Consider the following 20,929-nt stretch of genomic DNA (forward strand, 5'->3'; position numbering starts at 1 on the left):
ATAACCTCGTCACGTGGGCTGTGCTCGCTCAATCACAAGCGAGATAAGGAACAGAGCTCTTTTATTTGTGAAAATATGTCACCAGGAGCAATATCGCTTTTTCCTTCGTGCCGCGTTGCACACACTGTAGTATTTGTAGTATAATATCTATATAAAAGCCAGATTACACAGAAATTAGGTTATTAATATTGCTGTTCCTTAATAGTTGGTGCTCATAAGAGAGGAAAACCCAGCACATATTGGGTATCTGACTTTTTCCCCCCTCTCTTCTCATAGTTTATATGTCTCAGCAGTTCTCTTAGTAAAACGTATTAACATCTTTCATTACAGGCCTTCTGGAAAACAATGTGCAAATGCTTTTAAAACCACAGGCATCTGGTTTAGAATGCAGACACTGTCAGATCCTATTTTCCAATTAAGCTTTGTCAAATTAATTAATGGGAAAGATGAGAACAGTTTAATGATGGGTAATAAAAACCATGTCCAACCATGAGACTAGGAAGTTTCCAATCCTTTCTGGTATGTTCTAAAGTCATCTTGTGCTTACTGTAGACATATACTCAGGTGTTATGTTGGTAAACATTAACTATGCTTTGAGTAACAGGCCTACAGTTAATCAGAGAGTTCAACTGAGTTCACTGTTTATTCTCATTGCAGGAATAAACCATAGATAGCATAAATCTCACTAATTTTAGCCTTATTATTTAATGACAGGTCTTATAGCATTGAACAATGACTCTATTATAACACTTTTAACTCTGCTTTGCAGATTATTTGTGGATGCATAGACACAAGTAGTAGACACAGAATATATGTGTACACCGCCCATCATCAGAAAGAAACTGAGAAGAAACAAACGATTTGTATTTTATCTTTTTTATTAGATATTAAACTAAGTGGTCCAGGGTCGGAGAAACCAAACTGGTCACTTTTACTGGGTTTACTGGGTCAGCTCCCACTTTTGAGATGCTGTGGCCCCAGTTTTACAGTCTAAAGATACACATAACAGTGCTAATGTCATGACAACTGACACTATGTTTGTTAGATGAAGCACTGTATATAGATACTATGGACTGCTGCACATCAGTAGCTCTGTACACTGCTGTCGGCTGCTGAGTCTGAAACAGACTGACTCAGTGGGTTTTTGATTTGTCGAACAGCTGTTCGAGTTCTTCTTTAGAGGTTGCCTCTTTCTGCTGCATCAGATCAGCATGGCCCTTGGTAACACCCCAAGAATCAGGGACAGACATGGAGGGACACTGGGGACGACCGGAGGCTGGCTTCAGGTTCTCCCAGTAATCACGTCGGGCTCTAAAAGTCAACAGACATAAAAAAAAACAAGAGTGATTACTGGTAGTAAACAGCGAATATGTCATATTTCACAAAGTATTTTTAAGTATTAGAATTAATAGTTGCTTCTGTTCTGACCTGGCTCTAACCCAAGGCTTGGTGTGCATTTCCAGACCAGCACCCCAGGAGCCATGTTTCTCTGATGCACTTGGAAGGAAGCCTCTCTCAGGTGCCAGTTCCTCTGCTATAGCCCTAATGTGATAAGCCTCAAAGCCACAGCAGCCACCGATGAAGCGAATGCCAGCATTGTAAGCTTCTCTGGCATACTTGTGCATGTCCCAGCGAGTCAGAATCCTGGGCTCCAGGCCTGAAAGAGAAAAAAAACATTTTTTTATGCACATTTAAATTACAGTTTTGTAGTTTGTGGTGAAAGTTTGCTGTTCTGTGTTGGCTGGCTGAACTTTCTGCAATGCAGTGTAGCATATTCACCAGCAGAGGGCATATATAAGGACAGTGCGTATCCAGAACAGTTGGAATGGCAGATTTATAATACAAGACAGTATCTCGTTACCGAAGGGGAACTCTGGCAGGTCAATAAATCCCTGGCAGTTGCAGTCAGGAGTGTGGTATGCCAGCGGCTGAACCATGTAGTGAGCCTTCAGACCAGCCTTCTCCACTCCCTCCTTCATCTGCTTCACGGTCTCCACACAGGTCATGGGGTCAAAGTGACAGTTGACTCCCACAATCTGGGCACCTGTAGAACAAAATACACCACATGCAGTAACATGAACTGTGTGTGAGAGTGTAAGAAAATACATGGCTGACACCTAATCAACTGTGGTTTGCAGTTGTGGGTATAAGGTCTTTGAATGTATTTGTGTTTAGTGGGAACATTTTTGTGCATGTTACTGAATAAAATAACTATTGGCCACTGTTTTGGCCTGTACAGGCTCATCCCAGAAAAAAAAGGAAATCCTAACAGAAGAAAACCAATTACAGGTATCATATGCCATTTTTATTCCTTATAAATTAGTTACACTATGGTGGCACAGATGCTGAAGTTTTGTTCATTTTTACTGTCCAATAAATTGCTGTCGGGCCAATAGTCACTCACTCTTGTAGTAGAAATACACCAAGTGACCTCACATGAATGTAAAGGTATATAAACCTCAGTTGATAAGAAGTCTTGAACTTTTTGTGTCTGATAAGGCTCACAGGGAGACAGTCTGTAATTCTTTTCTGCTGAAACAACATAAAAATTGACAAAGATAACTGTACTCACCGGCTTTGACCAGCCTGACTGCACACTCTCCGGGTGAGACACCGTGCATGTCCCCCTTTGGTCCAATACACAGAGAAGTAGCCACAGGCTTCCCTGTCTCCTTCATCACCTCCACAGCCCACACGGCCTCTTCAACATGCTCAAAGTACTAAAGGACAAAAGCATTAAGCTCAAACAAAACTTCTCTCAGCAAGTAAAAAACACTCAAAACTGGTTCAATGGCAGTTTTACACCTTTGGAATCCTCCAGAAAAAGTTTTTAAAAAATGCCAAAGCGTTCGGTGTAGCTACCTCAGCAATCAGGAAGTCCACATTTTTCTTGATGAACACATCCAACTGTTTTCTGAAGATGGCCTTCACATCTGCCTTGCTCTTGCAGCTCAGGTAAGATGGAGTTTGAGACACTCCTCCAGCAACAAGAGCATCACCCTCATTGGCAACCTCACGGGCTAAATCACAGGCAGCCTCATTGATCTGAGCTCCCTGTAGAACGAAGCCACAATATGAACCCCAAATAATAATCAAAGAGACTCTTCAAATACACATTTAAAATATTTTTGTTTTGATAAAGAATGAAACTTGCTGTAATTTCCCTTTTAACTTACAGTCAGTTTGAGGTTGTTGCCTCTGTTCTCAAGTTTGTCATCACTGGCGTAGAATGTAAAGGTCTGCATAACGTTGGACCCGGCTCTCAGGAACTCCCTGTGCAGCTGTCGCACTGAAAATCATCAAGTGGTTGCATCATAGGACAAACGCTGTGCCAAAGCAATCTAAAATGTAACATACACTGCCAGGTATTTACAGGCAGACCCAGCAATGGATAATGGAAATCCAATTTTAAGATGTAACGGAGTGGCAGTTTTGGTACAGCAGTATGTTCTTACCTGCATCAGGATACTGTACAGAAGCTTCAGGCGTCCATGGTCCGGCCTTTACGTACCCCCTCTTCTCCAGAGCAAACACAAATCCTCCATCACCAATCACCACCTCACCAGCATTGAGACGTTCAAGGATGCCCTTTGGAAACAGAGGGATCCATGGACAAGCTTAACCTGTGCTCAGTGGATCATTTTGCAAATATCACTGTGGAGCCAGTAAAGCCAAAGAAATTGCAAACTGTATATTTTAAAGAAACTTGTAATCAATATCAGCTTATACACAGTTAAATCAATTGTCTGGCCTTGTGGATTGCAGATTCCTATATCCTGTACCACATCTGTCTTCCCACGCTGAAAGTTTGTTTTTAAAGGTTTGTTCCTTTAAAAAGCTCAAAAAAAAATCCTGTAAGAGTTGCAAAAATCAAAATCAAATAATATTTTGAAGTAAGTCTTGTTATTTTTAATCTACAGGAAAAAGTCAAAACCTAGGGTAATATCAAAGGAGACTGCAAGTGAACTGAGCAAACACATTGAGTGTTCCTAATATAAGATGAATGCTTAATGAAGAAAATGTTTTTTATAATCCACATTTTATGAAATCTTATTTTTAAATGGCAAAAAATCCAAACTATCTCATTAATTATGTGCTACTTTGCATAAATCCCTGCTACAGATTGAATAAACACCTAACTGTGTGTTTTGCACACATCTTTAGTCTAGCAATAGAAGCAAAATCGGCTAAAATATTAAAACTGACCAGTGGATAATATAAATATAAACATGCTTGCAGTGTGACACTCTAAGATTTTTTTAAGCTACCATTATTCCGTATACAAATTAAAAATGGAATAAATAAAATGAGCTCCATTGGTCTTTCTGTATGCCTAATAGCATCAAGAAGGTTCAGTGGTCTGAGAAATGACCTGATGTTCTACACAGAATACACACCACTCAAAAAGACTACCATAAACATGCAGTATGATACCCCAGCCTCACAACCTTTCACCCACATTTAACTTACAGCGTGAGATGGGAGCAGAAATCTCAGACAGAAATACTAACCCCACCGTGGATCATTATGATTGCTATAATAATTTCACAAAACTAACTTTTCACAGCATAACCCTACCTCTGGACAAAAAAGTCTGCACATACCTTTTTTGCTGGTGCCATAATTTCACAGCTGTGTGGACCCCTGACTGCTCAGACCTCGAGATGCTGAAGTGACAGTAGAGTGGGGCAGAGGGCCAGATTAAATCTCTCTGAAGAAGGGGAGTGTTCTAAGTAAGAGCTGCTCTGATTGGCAAGGGAAAGGTTATGCAACTCTTTGAATGAGAGTATTGTGAATGTGCGATACTAGTTTGGTCCGGATTAGATGGTTCTTGGTGTTGTTGTTGGATTCCCTCCCAGTTTTTGGCCTTTTGTTTTCAACCTGATAGCAGGCAGGCATTAAAAGAAAAACAGAAAAACAGTCAAACACTAGATCACTTCACATATGTCTGCATGGGTGAAATTTGTAACAGACATTTTTGAGTAGTTTGATTTGTTGCAGCAGTCCAAGCACATGCTTCACAAAAACAACACAAAGCCATAAAGTGAAGTAAAAACTCAGGCTTATTGTTTTGGGGGTTTTACAGTTTAACACTCTACAGTCGGAGCACTGCTGTTACAAGTGCTTTTCATCGTCTAACTGAACTGGGAAAGACCTCACTCATCCCCCCCGTCTCTCTGTTGTTGACTGACTGGAGGGAAAGGTGCATTGATTTTCTTTATAATCTCATCCTCATACTGTGGACTTGGACTTCTGCACCTCCAGCACATGCCTCATTTCCTGGCTGGTGGTGGCCTCTTTGTGCCGAAGCAGTTCAGCATCACCCTTGGTCACACCCCAGCCTTCTGGTGTGGACATGGATGCGGATTTGGGGCGACCGGATGCAGGCAAGATCTTCTCCCAGTATTCACGACAGGACCTAGAAAAAAAGGGCAGGTTAGGAGACAGACACTAAAGAATTTTATTGCTACAATTGTATGAATCTGTCTAATCGTTTAAAATCCTTTACCTGGCTCTGACCCAAGGCTTGGTGTGCATCTCCAGACCACTACCCCACATTCCATGTTTCTCTGATCCAGCGGGTATTATGCCTCTTTCAGGGGCCAGTTCCTGTGCCAAAGCCCTGATGTGATAGGGCTCAAAACCACAGCAGCCACCAATGAATCGGATGCCAGCCTTGTATGCCTCCCTGGCATACTTATGCATGTCCCAGCGGGTTAGGATTCTGGGTTCTAGGGCTGAGAGGAGAGGGGATAAGAGGATATGAAATGATGGCCACTGCAAGATAGCCTGCTTTTTTCTTTTTTAAATATGCACAAAAAATATTTTACCGAAGGGGAACTCTGGCAGATCAATGAATCCCTGGCAGTAGCAGTCAGGAGTGTGGAATGCTAGCGGCTGAACCATGTAGTGAGCCTTCAGACCAGCTTTCTCCACTCCCTCTTTCATCAACTTCACGGTCTCCACGCAGGTCATGGGGTCAAAGTGGCAGTTGACTCCCACAATCTGGGCACCTGCAAAACAAGGGGGGATTTGATTATTTTTGCCTTTAAGTAAAAGGAAGAAAAAGAAAACATATGACTATAAATTTGCGTACCAGCCTTCACCAGCCTGATTGCACACTCTCCAGGTGAGACACCATGCATGTCTCCCTTTGGTCCAATGCACAGAGAAGCAGCTACAGGCTTTCATTTTTCAGGCTACATTTTTAAAAATAATGACAAAGAACACACAAAGATGGTTCCATATATAATGTACTGTGGTTGAGAAATTAGTTATCTCTGTGTGCAATGACAATTTTATGAATCTGTAAGTATTGCTGTTTAAGTACAAAGGTGTAAAGATAAAAAGCAATTTTTAGCTTGAGATTCTCCATCACTGAGTGCTCCAGTCTGGATATTTCACAGACCACATGCTCACACATGCATGAAACATGCACTGGCAACATTTCCTTTACAGCACCACAGTCCACTAACCAGCTCTGCATATTGCACTTGGTGTGTAAAACAACACACAGTGGAGCATAGTGTGCAGAGGGTTTATTTTACCTTCTTCACAGGTGCCATGTTCCCCGTTCTAGCTGCAGCACAAAGCACTTTGTAACAGCGAACCCCTCTTTAGGCCTGAAGAGTGCCTGAGATCCCTGCGTCGCTCTTTTTATACTGTTGCAGGTCCAGGACGACTTTAAGTTTGAACCAAATTCATGCCAAATTGCCCCATGTTTGTTTGGAAATTGCATAACAAAGTCAACAATTAACTGGGTTGAGTAAAACAGGGAAAGAGAATGAAAGGGAAATCTGCCTGTGTAATGATTGTAGCAGCAGGCTAAACCTTCACATTAACTCACTCCCGTTTGTCCCAAGCATTTTTTTTTGTTCATGTTTTTATTTTTCTATTTTTTTGCTTTTATTTTCCGCAGACCGCAGAGATTGCCTTATCACGTAAGCTCGAGAGCATATGCCTATACTTCTGCTTTTGACATAATTTTTCTCAGGGTTTACCTTGAGCATGCAAATGCATTTACATGTTTGTAACAGCATGCATTTGTGTCCTCAAAGACCTAGCTTTGGGATGTCACAAATTTAGTCTGTCCTGGTTTTTGGAAGCTTCACACATTTGAACATTTGTTAGTGCCGAGACTCACAAAATATAGTACTGTAAATGTTTGCAGCTCAAGCCCCAGTGCAGTGCTCATGTAGGCATGCATGCATGCATGTATAGAACTAGAACAACTAGTTTATGAAACAGTTTATTTCCACACAGTGAGTGGGGAAATATTTTGATAATCATTGTCTAGAGATTCGATGACTTCTGGCACTTTAACAATAATAATGTAGTTATTTTTTCTGTTTTAGATCATGCAGCTAAATAGGGAAATAACAGATTAATTGTATTTCGAATGATAATAGATTAGGTTGCTTTGATCGTGCTGTCTGGAATGGAAAAAAGCTGATATATATATACAGAAAAATTTTAGAGGTAATACAATTTTCTCCAAATAATACATTTTGCTGGATTTGGGGGGTAATGTGTACTAAATGATGCACAAAGTTGTATTGAACCTGTGGGCGTATTTTGGTAGGAGCTGCAAATAAATGTATGCATACCTCCCTGTTAATCATCAGACTGAAGCTCATTTCTTCTCTAAGTCATCTTATTTTGGGGGTTTAAAATGGCTATATTTAGAAAAAGCTTACCGCAAGATGTAGAAGTTTGACTTGCAAACATGACACCTAAATGAACCCTCTGAACTACTTCTCTCAGACACAAGACTTTAGGTACACTTTTATTGAACCTTAGTTCAGTTCACGTGTTTGTATATTTGTGTCTAAGGGCAAAAATAATTTCAGTGCACTGCTGAGATACCGATTCAGGCAGCAGGTCTCCCAGGTGAAACCTTTAAATCTCTAGCTACACGTGCACCAGAGAAAGTGCTGCTTACCGTGCCCACTGACTATGTAGCGTAATATTTCAAGGACACATGAAGCTTGGAATAATTACACAATGTTTTGCATACATCTGATTTTTTACATCTTATTTTTCTTTTCACCTCCTCCTTATTAATTAAGGGGCTCCTGCTCTCCTCTCTTTGTTCATTTTTGATCCCATCCAAGAACAACAGCTACATCAAGCTTTACTAGTGATCTAAACTTGTAATGAATATCTATGATATCCAATTTCTTCTGAATTATTCCAGCTATCCCAGTCGGAGTATTGAACACTGACCAGCAGGTGAACAGACTAACATTGTCCTCTCGTAAACACAACTAGTTCTTTCAGGCTGAGGCTGAAACTGAGGCCATTCATGGAGTTTCTGTAACAGAAAGCTGACGGTGAAAGAGGGACCAGGGACTGATTGGTGAGTAGAGGGGAGGAACTCTTGACAGTTGGCTTGAGCTGGATGGGTTCAGAGGTGAGGAGTGGAGGTGAGTCTGAAGTGAGGCAAAAAAGTTCATATTTGATGTATGAGAGCTGACGAAGCGATCGAACGGGCTTGGCTCATACTGATAAAACTGTGGTTAACTATTGACTCCTGACAAACTGATAACGTCTTGAATTTGTCACATGCTACTTTGGTCAGGTGGCCACACAAATATAAAAGAGAAAAGCTGACACAACACGGGAAAATGTTACTCTTGAGATGAGCGTTTGTTTTTGGAATGGCAACTGCAATATTGTAAGTTATGTTATTGATTATTATTGATAATCTTGTTCTCCTTTTTTTGGTCTACAAGTCATAGCACATTGATTATTTTCCTGCCAGTATTATCTGTGTTGTTTCACTATCTTGTAACTGGTTATTGAGGGACACCCTGCCTGTGCTGCTGTAACCCCCTGTTTACCTCCTCCCCTTCCTCTGGTCCAATCACAATTCAAGCTGAAGAAGACGTTCAGCTGAAATTGTATTGAGGCAGTCAACGCAAAAGAGGGAGTGCATTGTGTGACCGAATAATCTCACTCATGTATTTGTAGTTTTTTTCTTCTTATTTTGTAATTATGTTTAATAAATTTGTAAGAGATTGCATTGTGTTTAGTCATTAATGATTCTCATTCTACATTGTAACTCCACTTTTAGACACAAGAGGGCAGAAGGGTGCTCTTTTCTTGGTAACAGCGATGGCCCAGAACTATATAAGAGGTTCTGATACAAGACACAAGAGGTCACTCAGTGTTTGCTCCATTTTAGAAAGATGTGAATGTTATATTTTCCAGCTGAAAACTCTCAGGACAATTTGGACTTAAATGACAGTGTTTGTAAAACAGGGATTTTAGGGAATCCTGAAACTGTGAAACTCTACATGTCACGTCTGTGTGTATTTCTTATGGGAAAGTGGTGACAGAATTCAAGGGACACCTTGACACTCAAGACAACTGTCTATTTTCCCACCATATTTACCTGTTCCTGCACCTGCTGATTATTAAAGGACCATGGGGAAGACTAAATTCATGATCCCTCCTATGCATAAGTCATAAGATTATAATGTCACCTGAGGTGCCATTTCTGCCAGTGTGGCAAACACAGGTGCTGTCCCACATGCAGGTTTCGTAATACTGCATTGAATGTTCAGGCTATTTTGCTGCAAAAAGCAAAGTATGAGATCTAAATGGTAATGCATGTTGATAATTACGACGCTGTTATGAGGAGCTGTTTACTTTTCTTCTTTTTTTTCTTTTTTTTAAATCAAAACCAATATTTAATGGTTGTAATGGTTTTACATGGTTAATTAAATTCCAACAGCTTCAGAATGACGTCTCCATTTTAATTTTCACTACAGTAAATTTAAATCATCATACAATTTATGTTTTCATGTTAAAACACACTAAAATATTATTAAAACACAATTTCTGGAGAAAAACATCAGTTATCACACAAAAGTCATCTCTATCTATCTATCTATCTATCTATCTATCTATCTATCTATCTATCTATCTATCTATCTATCTATCTATCTATCTATCTATCTATATACAGGGTGGGCCATTTATATGGATACACTGTAATAACATGGTAATGGTTGGTGATATTAAAGTCCTGTTTGTGGCACATTAGTATATGTGAGGGGGCAAACTCCTCAAAATGTATGGTGACCATGGTGGCCATTTAGAAGTCGGCCATCTTGGATACAACTTTTGTTTTTTCAATAGGAAGAGGGCCATGTGACACATCAAACTTATTGGTAATGTCACAAGAAAAACAATGGTGTGCTTGGTTTCAACGTAACTTTATTCTTTCATGAGTTATTTACAAGTTTCTCTTTGTTCACAGCCATTGACATGTCGCAGAGGTTAACACGTGAGGAGCGGATCGAAATTGTGTTGAAATCTGGTGAACGCAGTAACCAGGTCATTGCAGCAGATTTAAATGCAAGACACCTAGCCGGACAGTCCTGATCCTGAAGGACACCCAGAAGAGACTGGTCCCATCCAACGACCGACAATAACCCGCCTCAGTACCACCTGTCAGGCATCATAGCGGCTTAGATGAACAGGCATATGACACAATAAATGAGTGGGGCACAGAAAGGGATTGGGAAGAATACCAGAGGCGGAAAACACCAGCTACTGGTAAACCGAGCAGTCAGCCGAGACTGCAAGACTAGGCTGACCAACCTGTGCACTGCCTGGATTGACTACAAGAAGGCCTATGACTCAATGCCCCACACCTGGAATGCCTAGAACTATACAAGATCAAAAGGACCCTAAGACCCTTCATCAGGAACTCAATGGGAATGTGGCGTACAACACTAGAGGCCAACTTCAAGCCCATAGCACAAGTCAGTATCAAATGCGGGATCTACCAAGGAGATGCTCTGTCCACACTGCTGTTCTGCATAGGCCTGAACCCCCTCATTGAGATCATTAACAAGACTGGAGTCTAGGATGAGGCAGCGAACATCCAGGAATACATAGGAAGATGGCCCCAACCGACAGCGTGCTCAGTGAATACCTCAGGCAGCAGAAACCCAAGACAGCCGTAGTGATAGATGTAGCGGTTCCAAATGACAGCAACATCAGGAAGAAGGAACACGAGAAGCTTGAGGAATACCAAGGACTCAGAAAAGAGCTGGAGAAGATGTGGAGGGTGAAGGTAACAGTGGTCCCAGTGGTAATTGGAACACTCGGTGCAGTGACTCCCAAACTAGGCAACATCTGTGATCTCTGTCCAGAAGAGCGCAGTCCTAGAAACAGCTAAGATACTGCACAGGACCCTCAAGCTCCCAGGTCTCTGGTAGAGGACTCGAGCTTGAAGGATAGACTGCCTGCAGGGCCGAGAGGGATATATGTTGTTTGTATTTATTTTATTTGTTAAGGATTAATGATCATTTCTTAAGTGTTAAATGTGCCATTCAAGATTCTGTATAAACACTTAACAGGGAATTCTTGGCCCTGTGATTTCATGAAGTATGAACTGCCTGTATGGGTTAAAGTAAAGACAGAGTGAGCTTACAGTTCACTGTAATATAGCTGTTGCAGGGCTTTTCATTATCTTCTTCTTTTTATTACCCCTTAGTGTGTACTCTCTCTGTGTCTCTAGGTTTACGGTAACTTATCTTTTAAGTTTCCCTCTAATCTCACCACAAAGTGCCATAGAATGACAGCAGGAATCGCTCAAAAATAATGAGCACTGGGAAATATGTCATAAAATTATTAGCTGAGAAAAACAATAAATTCTGGCTTAGTATAGCTTGAATATTATTGTCTGTATGGATTTTAGTATGAAAGAAACAGTTAAAGGATAATGAAAAACAATGCAAACGATTAGCCCTGTTTGTGCATTTCTTATTTGTTTTCTAGCAACCGCAGATGTGGTGTTCAAACACAATTCATGAAGTCACCTCCAGGAGCTGTATTTCTTTTGGCAAAGCAGACAGCAGAGTGCAGCACTGTTAGGTTTGAATGCTCAATGGGATTTTGCGTCTGGAGATACTGCAATGTTTCACTTCTTTCCTTGTGACTGTGGGACGTTTGGTTTGCTGAGATGAGTAAAACTTGGATAAGCAGCAAGTCAAAAATTTGAAAAAGAAAAATCTCCTCAAAATGACCAAATAAGATGATTTAGTTTATGCACTGGTGTTCAAATGTATGAGTCAGACACAGATTGAATGTCTGTTTTTGTTTTTAGATAAAATGAGAATGTAATTATCCATCAGGGTAAAATGAGTCTTTGGCCACAGCGGGGACATGAGAGCGTTTTCTTCTCTGCAAAGTCGTCATCACTTCTTTTCTGTTTTTACATGAGCCAAAATCTTGTGTCACCTCTATGTCATATTTTATTTATGTCTTTGTCTCTGACCTCATTTCCACATCAAACCGTATGCTGCTGGGAAACACCGCTAAACAAAACTGAATGATGTGTTCTCCTTTTTTCTAAATGCCAGGTCGTTGACCACACTGTCGCCTGCTGTATGTTTATGTTTACCTCACTAAACCTTCAATTAACTGGATTTTTTCCTAAAGGACTGGCTGGATGAAAAAAAACAACATTAGTCTTTTTGCTACAGTTACATTTTTGTTTACAGTATTTAAGATCTCATTGTTACTATGAAAGTAAAGCTTTACTTGTAAGATCAGCTGATCAAGGGGAAATGAGTGTTAACATGTTGTTCCCTTAGTCTGTAAGTCTGACATGTTACAGCCTGAAAATATATCTCATCATCTCTTGAAGCCCCAGAGAGTCCTACGGGGTAAGTTATTCCCCTCTAAAGTCTGAAGATATATGCAACATGCCATGTAAAAAGTAACGTTGTCATATGACTATAAAAGCAGAAGTTTGGGGAGTTTGCTGCACTGAAAAATTAAGTCTTGTTTTAATGCAATGCCACAATTTTCCCAGGAGTGCATGACCCTGTAAATTCACCCTAATGTCAGACCATGCAGTGCTCTGAGAAACGGCTAAACATCAAATACCTGCATCTCAGACTCTACGGGCCTCAGTTATCATGTTAATTATTACATTTTACGACTTTTCAAAGTTGCAGTCCTTGCAGTTATTGAGTCAGCCATAAACTCCTCTGCACACCAAAGTATTCTATAGTCAAATGTGAAGCCATCTGTCTGACAGCTGGACTGAAAGTGGATCATGCAACAGGACAGTGATTGCAAACACAGGAGCAAATCAACAACAGAATCGTTGAACAAAAAAAGAAAAAGAATCAAGGTGTTGCAATCACAAAGGGCAGACTTCAACCTGATTGAAGTGCTGTGGCATAAACTTAAGAGAGCTGCGCATCAACGAATGCCCGGAGACCTCAATGAACTGAAACAACGTTGCAAAGAAGAGTGGGGGAACATTCCTCGACAGTAATGCAAGAGGCAGATGAAATCATTGAGAAATGTTTTGCATGTTCTGCAGTCCTGTGACTGCAGACAGTCCTGTGAAAGCTTTCTTTTTCATATGACTGCATTCACAATTTAATGACAGATAATGTAATACATTCAGTACCAATGTGCATGAGGATTTACTACAAATGCTCGCTTGTATTTGGTATATTTACTGGTATATTTGCAAATAATTATAATTAACATGCATAAGTAACTTATAAAGGAATCCTAGGAATTTGTTTTTACAAAACCTTTCAAGTCGTTTCCACTATAACACAATATAAATCATGAAGTTGTGGATTAATAGATAAAAATTTAGTAGTTTTGTGCCATTTTACAACCTTAAATGAGATGAGAAATTGTCAGATTTAGGGTGAAGGATAGACAAACACTGTCCTCAGTGGGGTAAACAAAAAAAAACATGTGCAAAGCAGGTTATACTTATGCAATTTCATAATAACCAGCTACTGTGGTGGTCCTGGATTTTTGACTCAGTTTTGTGTAATTTCCAGTTGATTCCTATTTTTTGTTAGTATCTTCTGTTTATCTTCTGTTTGTTTCGTGTCTTTAAGATTCTTAGTCTTCATTTTTTGTCACGCTGTATTCTGTTTGGTGTTTTCACTTGTGATTTATCTTGGATTCCTTTCTCCTCCTCCTTTACTTAAGTCTAGCATCCCTCATATTCCCTAATATTGTGTTGTAAGAGTCTTTGTCTCTGTTGTTGTGAGTTGAGGTGTTCCTCTGTAATGTTGCTTTCTGTTTTGATTTGATAGGCATTTGTCTCTTGTTTTAACTTTCCCAGGTCTGTGTGTAGTTTCCCGGATGTCTCCACTCTGCCCCAATTACCCTTTGTCTTTTGTCAGATTTGAGCCAGTTTACCCTTGCGTTGTGTGTTTTGCTGTTGGCCCCGTGCCATTTTGGACCTTTCTGAATTCAACCTCAGTAAAAGTTGATTTTTTTTTGTTACCTCCGTCTGTTTCCAGCAATTGGGTCCAGCTTCCTGCTACACATCATGGCAGCAACATGAACAAAACCTGTATCCACATAAAGTCAGCTTCTTATAAGAAACTTAAAAACCACCAGTTATGTCTAGATTTTTCAGATTCTAGCAAGATTTACGCATTGATAGTTTTAGAAAGTGTGCAGCTATATATTAAAAGCCCTACTGCAATTAACACAAATATACCAGGCAGCCGTGATTTTCACACACACCCACATACAAATCTGTAAACACATGCACCAGGAATGGCATCATCATAACTTCCTCCCCACAGTCACTAACCATCAAACCCACTCATCTTTCCCAGTGTCTCCCAAGTCCTGTCTGCATTTCCCATGGAGTTACCCAGCAGCTAAGAACGTCTTCCTATGTCATGACCACACGTCTCTATTTACAGACTTATCTGCCTCCCACAGTGTTCTCACCAAGATGAGACACACAAACAGCACTGGTGTGGAAAGAGGAAGTTCTGAAGGCAGGGCAACCCAAATGATACAGTGGCTCGGCTGCAGCGCAGAACTGTGGCACTGTGTGAGTGAGGAGACAAACTGTAAAGTGTGAGTCTGTGAAGAGTGCCACGAGGGCGGCAGCTCTTAAAAAAAAAAAAAAAAAAAAAGCTCCCACTGCATCACTCCAGAGACGAAATGAAAGCTGGAGTTAGCAGGCCTGGAAGAGGGGTTTCTTGGCTTTATTTTTTCATTAGGTTTTGTGTATGGCTTGTTCAAAATGTATGCAACAGGAATGCAGCGGAAAACAGTGTGGTCGTCACAAACACCCAAAATATAGAAAGAAAACCCAAACAGTATATATCATAGTGACACATGTAATACTAGAACATACAGACTGGACTGTGTCAAGACTGTATGTCGTCTTTTCTTACTAAAATGAGAAGCTTTAGAGCTTTTGTCTTATACTGAATAAGAAGGGTGTATGACAAATAAGACAAAAAACGCAATCCCGTGAAATTAAAAAAGATTGAAGTTGAAGTCAGTGTTATCAAACAGTGTAAAGTGGCTTGAAGCTTGAGACTACAGCAGTCATCTTAAGGCCCTTCCTATCATAAGTTGAACTTAACAACACTGGGGAGGAATAGCTCCTCTGTAACAGACAGCAAATTCAAGCAAAACTACTCTGAAGGAGAGGCAGCAATCTGCTGTAACCAGCTTGCAGCTGGGGGGAAAGAAAAGGCAGAAAAGAGGAGAACAACGAGCCCGCTGAATGCATAAACTACAGGAGAGAGCAGGCAAAACTTAATAAAGATCAGTGATGGTATTTAAACTACATGTGCAGTGCACTGTGGGAGGTCGCACGCTGTAAAAAAAACCCTAACAACAACCCAACAAACAAACCAAAAAAATCCAACAGGAACAAAAGAAAAGAAAATGTTCTGGTAATTTTCTGTTACTATGTGCAACTTTCCTTAAATGTTTCCTTAAATGGTAAATGATAACATTCATTGTATAAAACATACAGAGAAATTAAAACTGAAACTACATTTTCTTTCTCTTTTCTCTTTCGTTTATTTATTTTTATTTTAATTGTGATTTTAATTGTGCCTGTTGCAGCAGTGGTTCAGGGTTCACAGCTATACGGTATGTAGGCCATAATAATGATGATGATGATGATGATGCGCCTTTCTGATGAGCAACAGACTTACAATCAAACATGCATATGTATTTTAAACATCATTAGACACACCAGAAATCAGTACAGGGATCTGAGAAAAATTGGCTATGACAGCATGAGGCTGTTTTTACAAACACACTTATAAAGGAATTTAACTTTCAGTACACAACACTATCGGTGCACAACACACAGTCCTTTAAAAACACCCTGCAGTGCATTTGTTCCTTTTATAATTTTCGCAGAGTGAAGGTCTTCCTCAAGTTTTAGCAGTTTGATTATACCTCACTGTCATAACATGTTTAAGAGTGGCTCGTGGCTCTAGGTCAAACTACTCTCAACATGCAGAGGGAAGCTTTTAAGGCTGTTCTGGTGCCTTAAATGTCTGGTAGTCAAGGCTATCTTAAGTTATAAGTTGATGCCAACCTGATCCAATCTATACAAAACCATTCACAAGCATCATCCGTCGAGGTTCTCAGTCTTCCAGTTCAGTCATGTTAAGTCTAAAGTACTCAAATCAAAGGCAGCTAAACTTCTTTCAGGTTGTTGAAGATGTTTAGTCTCTTATCTGAAAGGCATCTTCAACTCAGAAAAAGCTTGAAGAAAACATATACAAGAACCTAAAAGGAGTCCAGCTGCCATCAGCTCAAGCGCTTTAAACCATTTATAAACATTCAAATCACAAACCCTTACTCCTTAAAGATTTTGGTAACAATGTTATGCATTTAAAGAAATATTTGATAAAATGATTAAAACAGTTATCGTGGTCTCATAAAAGCCAGTTTAAAACCTTTTGTTTTTCTGTTTTTTTGTTTACACAGTGTTTTATTAAACTAAACCAACAGCTCCTGGTTTTAGCTCCATATTTGGCAAACTGGTTTCAGGATGATATCTTGTTGCTGAACTGTTGCGTTAAAGTCAAAATCCAAATCACAAGTCATCACAAGCAAAATGTTTATCTGTTGTCAGCTTTTTAAGGAGAATTTCTTACTCTCATGTACAGCTCCATATAGTTTCCCTTTTTAATAATTCCTTATTTTTTTCACACTCAGCCTCAGTGCTGCCACCCAGCTTATCCTCTCATCCTGTGTCTTAAACCACTTTAGCAGCTCTCTTTCATTCTTCTTATTGGCCCCTCCTCATAAACAAAAGCTTTGAACAGCTGCTGCTGTAATCACAGCCAGAGCTGTGTGTCTGCGAGGCCAATATTAGGTATATCGCTCTGTTTTTGTAACATCATACAGAGGCAACACCAAAAAAAAGGCTTTTGACTCACATGGATTACTCAAACGTATGGTGACCTCAACATAAAAAGCATGAAAGGCGCACTTTAAGTATGTGAGGCAAAATTGTTTTTTCATAATGATAATATTTATCCAGGACTATTTCATTGGTCAGACTGAACATAAATAATCAAATATCCCAGTAAAATAACATTATGTAAAATGATATCTCACCTAAATATATGCAATATATGATATGTCTACACTTATGTGTTTTTAGCAGTACCCATTAAGATTTAAAAAACTGAATTTCATTGCACAGACAAAAAAGGAGTGCGTAGATCGTTCTCGACGCGTTTAATTGAAGAGCTGAGAATAAGAACATCCAGGAAATAGTAATTTTTTTTTCTAATCATCGCTACAACTTTTCGTCTACTTTCTCTGTGGCACACGGCAGGGGTGGGGGATGGGAGCGAGAGGGGGAGGCGAGAAAGGGGCGTAAACGGGGGGAGAAAGGATGGCGTCAGATGGTAGCGGGGCGGGTTTGTGGGAGGGAGAAGGAGAGAGTCCCGAAGAAAGGAGTGAATGAGTGCTTGGAAAGCTGGGCTGCCCCGGGAAACGAAGCAGTGTTTCAAAACTTCTCCGCTTTTCGACTTCGGTAAGTAGAAGAGTTTGTAGCAATGACACAGCTTTTGGCCTGCAGATGTGAATCTCACTGCTGAAAATACCATTAAAGCACAGCTGTAAATCAATCGCTGCTCAGCCTAACGTTCATGTGTCAGCTGATTTCTTTCGTCGGAAAGCTTTTCATTGATTATTCGCAGCTGTACGTTTTTGGAGTTCGCATGCTTCGCTGAGTTGTAATACACAGGCATGTTGCTACTTTAAGACTTCTTGGAGGATTGTGCGTTAAGACCGCATTTATTCACAGAGTGAGCTATCTGCACTTGCAGCCGGCTCCGTGTTCTGATACAGCATGTGGCAGCGGTTGAAAACGTCAATATTTTAATGGTTTTCACCTCTTTATCTGTATTTCGCACATGTCCGCACAGCAGCCCTTTGTCCCCTTCCCTTTCCACCACAACCCCGTGTCCTTGAAGTGCGGTGCAGGGTGGAGGTCCATCTTTGGAAAGCCACCCAGGGAGTAATATTCTCTCTGCCTGACACACTGTTGCACTGTGAGGGGAAGTGGTGCTACATCATAAACCAAACAAATCAAGAAACATCTGCAGTGTTTACTCAAGCTGACATCAAGAACAAACTTTAGCAATAATAATGACAAAAGTGAGTTATGACTAACTTTCAGTGAGGACTTCTCATTGTGACTCATCCAATGATCAGTACTGCATTTTTTGCACTTACACGTGCAATGTTCAACAAATTCCAGTGACCTTTTAAAAGATTATGTAGTTCTGCCGTAATTTCCTTCAGTGTGATTGCCTGCCCTCTTTTCCTTTGAGTGAGTTTTGACAAGCGCAAACTTGTTAGGTGTCATTGAATGGAGCAATGTGCTGATGATAGCCAAGGGAGATGTCTTTTTCTTTGCTTTTTTTTTCCTGGTGAAAATACAAGCTGTGCTTCTAGTGACTGCAGGAAATATCGTAAGTCATATTTATTTATTGAGGTTTTTATCAGGCTGTGATAAAACTAGTTTTTAACATAAGCATAAGTGATGAGTCAGGGTCACGATTGACAGACTTCTAATTATTGTAAATAAAACCATTATTATATCCAGTTACGCCACACAGTTCTTCACATTGTTGCTGTCCTTTAGATTTTGCTTCCTTCTGGGAGACTCCTGTTCTCTACTGAGTGTGATTGTAAACTGTCCTTCATGCATTCTTTGATATGTAAACCTTTAGAGGCAGCCACAGCTGGATACTCAAGTTATTTATGGAACTCTTTTCATAGACTAACATAGTTGTGTTGTGTGGCCTTTTTTGTTTTTACCTCCTTGTAATTATTGTTTTCGTCCGTGTGTTTTGATACATTTCTCATTGCTAACTGAATGTAAATCTCAGAGTGTGAATGCAGTGAGAGGAAATGTCACATACATATAAACAAGGATTTGAAGGGATTTTAGTATTTAAATCCTTTCCAAATGGATATATTAGTGTTTATAGTAGTTTTATAGAATACAAACCTAATTAACATGCCAAAGCTCTTATGATCTTTTAAGGAAAGGGAAAAAATAGAAAAGAAAGGAATAGATTGTGTGTACGTCAATCATCCTTTCAGAAACAAACTGGAGAGCGGGACGGCTGAAGGGGTAGAGCTAGCCCGCGTCATGCATGTCTTTGTGTAAGTGAAATGTGAGGGTCACTTACTGACTTTGTGCATCACAAACTGTGAGGCTACAACAGAGTTTGCATGGGGAGTGAGAGGCCGGGGTGTTGCACAGATTGAATAGGTTAGGGGCCATGGCGACCTGTTTTTGAGAGTGAAGAAGTGCATTCTGGGCCAACGGTGGCATGTCTTGGAGAGGTAGAGTGAGTAAGGGGGGGAATGGTGTCGGCATGGCTTTGTGTTGCCTTTGTTGAGTTGAAGCCTACCAGATGAAGACTGCTGATTTTTCTTCTGTTTTTTGGCACATCCACACACACACATGCGCACAAATGAGCCTGGCTGATACTTTTCTGTGGGGAAGTCATGTGTTTTTTTTGATGCGATTATAGCCAGGTTGAGTGAGCACAGGCTGGGACCGTTTATGATTGTGCATTTGTGTTTGTCAGTGAAGTGGGATCTATTGTTATGGCATGATGTTGGAGGGCTTCTCGCTGTTGACTTATTGTTTACATTTTTGGGCCCCTCTATTGTCATCGAAACCTCAGGTCCAGTGGTTGTATATGAAAGTTAGAACTGCTGGCGTTTGTTCATCAGCAGTAATAGTCTTCTGCAGCTTGAAATGTTTTATTGTGTTTAATCTGGGCCTGCAAAATAAATCTAACTCACTCTGGAGCGCTAAACATGCATTTGATGGTGGCCATCACTCAGTGGCAGACGTTATGAGACACAAATTGTGGTAAATGCCTATCCATGGGAAACATTTTCTCCTCCTGCAGCTCTTTCATTCCGCTCTTTATGGAGGGCAGCAAAAGCAGCAGCTCACATGGTTATGGTTAGCAAGAGAGAATTCTTGATGAGAACAGCTCTTGTTTCATAATATCTGGGACAATTGAGCAAGTAAACCAAAGAAATCAAACTTATCTTGCGCTTATTGTCTTTTATGCTTGGTATGCCTTGTGTGACTCACTCTTGGGTGCTCTCAGCTCTCTTGTTGAAGCACACACTGCAGTAAGGTGGATGGTTAATCCCCTGAGGCTATAAGTTTAGGTGTGGCAATCAAAGGACTAGGTAAAACGTATTAATTCTGTTTGCAACATCTCCTCTTATTTTTCATTCTTAATTTTTTGTTTAAACAGCTGACATTTGCGATGGTAAACATGGTCTTGGTTTCACAAGTTTGTTGGAGGTGAAGAGAGCGTGGCGTTGATGTGTTTTTATTCAGCAGATAAAAATGAGCACTGATAAAAGTTTACAAGTCTACACTGAAGGCCACAAGTGATGATGAGTCTTGATGAAGCACCAAGAAGCTTTTATTAATAATGTACTGGAATTAATTGGAAAATAAAGACATGCGGTTAATATATTTTTTCCGGCGTGGGTGGTGGATGCGTTGCTCCATTCTCACTTGCGTCATATGGAGCTCAGCTGCTTGCATTCTTTCAGCCTAACGTTCATGTGTCAGCTGATTTCTTTC

General features: G+C 40.2%; 3 protein-coding genes across 6 annotated transcripts in view; 1 reads left to right on the forward strand and 2 right to left on the reverse strand.

Annotated features, from left to right (window-relative positions):
- Positions 1 to 860: 860 nt before the first annotated feature.
- On the reverse strand, positions 861 to 4,740 carry LOC102302601 (betaine--homocysteine S-methyltransferase 1). Its single transcript, XM_005919107.3, has 8 exons — positions 4,605 to 4,740; positions 3,456 to 3,588; positions 3,177 to 3,289; positions 2,863 to 3,054; positions 2,573 to 2,720; positions 1,862 to 2,044; positions 1,429 to 1,657; positions 861 to 1,311 (listed from the first exon to the last, which is right to left on the reverse strand). Exons 1-8 carry the CDS (start codon positions 4,620 to 4,622, stop codon positions 1,134 to 1,136), a joined length of 1,194 nt encoding a protein of 397 aa, XP_005919169.1. The 5' UTR covers positions 4,623 to 4,740; the 3' UTR covers positions 861 to 1,133.
- Positions 4,741 to 4,791: 51 nt separating this feature from the next.
- On the reverse strand, positions 4,792 to 6,725 carry LOC102302095 (betaine--homocysteine S-methyltransferase 1-like). 3 transcript variants are annotated; one of them, XM_005919105.3, is made up of 6 exons: positions 6,549 to 6,725; positions 6,098 to 6,200; positions 5,832 to 6,014; positions 5,510 to 5,738; positions 5,273 to 5,419; positions 4,792 to 4,881 (listed from the first exon to the last, which is right to left on the reverse strand). In XM_005919105.3, the coding sequence occupies exons 2-6, from the start codon at positions 6,144 to 6,146 to the stop codon at positions 4,821 to 4,823; spliced, it is 669 nt and encodes a 222-aa protein (XP_005919167.1). In that variant the 5' UTR covers positions 6,147 to 6,200; positions 6,549 to 6,725; the 3' UTR covers positions 4,792 to 4,820. The 3 variants fall into 3 exon arrangements, with proteins under 3 accessions (XP_005919167.1, XP_005919168.1, XP_014188082.1); XM_005919106.3 differs by lacking the exon at positions 6,098 to 6,200 and having other exon boundaries at positions 6,549 to 6,718; XM_014332596.2 differs by lacking the exon at positions 6,549 to 6,725 and having other exon boundaries at positions 6,098 to 6,513.
- A 10,967-nt stretch (positions 6,726 to 17,692) lies between these two features.
- LOC102302901 (LHFPL tetraspan subfamily member 2a protein) overlaps positions 17,693 to 20,929 on the forward strand; it is a 10,801-nt gene continuing 7,564 nt past the window's right edge. Inside the window, exon 1 of one of the 2 annotated variants that reach the window (XM_005919108.3) lies at positions 17,693 to 17,827. The gene's annotated coding sequence lies outside the window, so the exon portion shown is untranslated. The other variant, XM_042219530.1, reaches the window with a different exon arrangement.

Source organism: Haplochromis burtoni, unplaced genomic scaffold (assembly GCF_018398535.1).
Source record: "Haplochromis burtoni strain Fernald_Lab_line unplaced genomic scaffold, NCSU_Asbu1 Contig_34, whole genome shotgun sequence".
In the NCBI taxonomy this organism is placed as follows: Eukaryota; Metazoa; Chordata; class Actinopteri; order Cichliformes; family Cichlidae; genus Haplochromis; species Haplochromis burtoni.

Coding starts and splice junctions, on each gene's coding strand:
- LOC102302601 (XM_005919107.3), bottom strand. Junction 3,290..3,455: donor TGTACAGTATCCTGATGCAG/GTAAGAACATAC, acceptor GATGATTTTCAG/TGCGACAGCTGCACAGGGAG. Junction 1,312..1,428: donor AAGCCTTGGGTTAGAGCCAG/GTCAGAACAGAA, acceptor GTTGACTTTTAG/AGCCCGACGTGATTACTGGG.
- LOC102302095 (XM_005919105.3), bottom strand. CDS start 6,146: ATGCATGGTGTCTCACCTGGAGAGTGTGCAATCAGGCTGGTGAAGGCT. Junction 5,739..5,831: donor TCTGCCAGAGTTCCCCTTCG/GTAAAATATTTT, acceptor CTCTCCTCTCAG/CCCTAGAACCCAGAATCCTA. Junction 4,882..5,272: donor ACCACCAGCCAGGAAATGAG/GCATGTGCTGGA, acceptor GCCTGCTATCAG/GTTGAAAACAAAAGGCCAAA.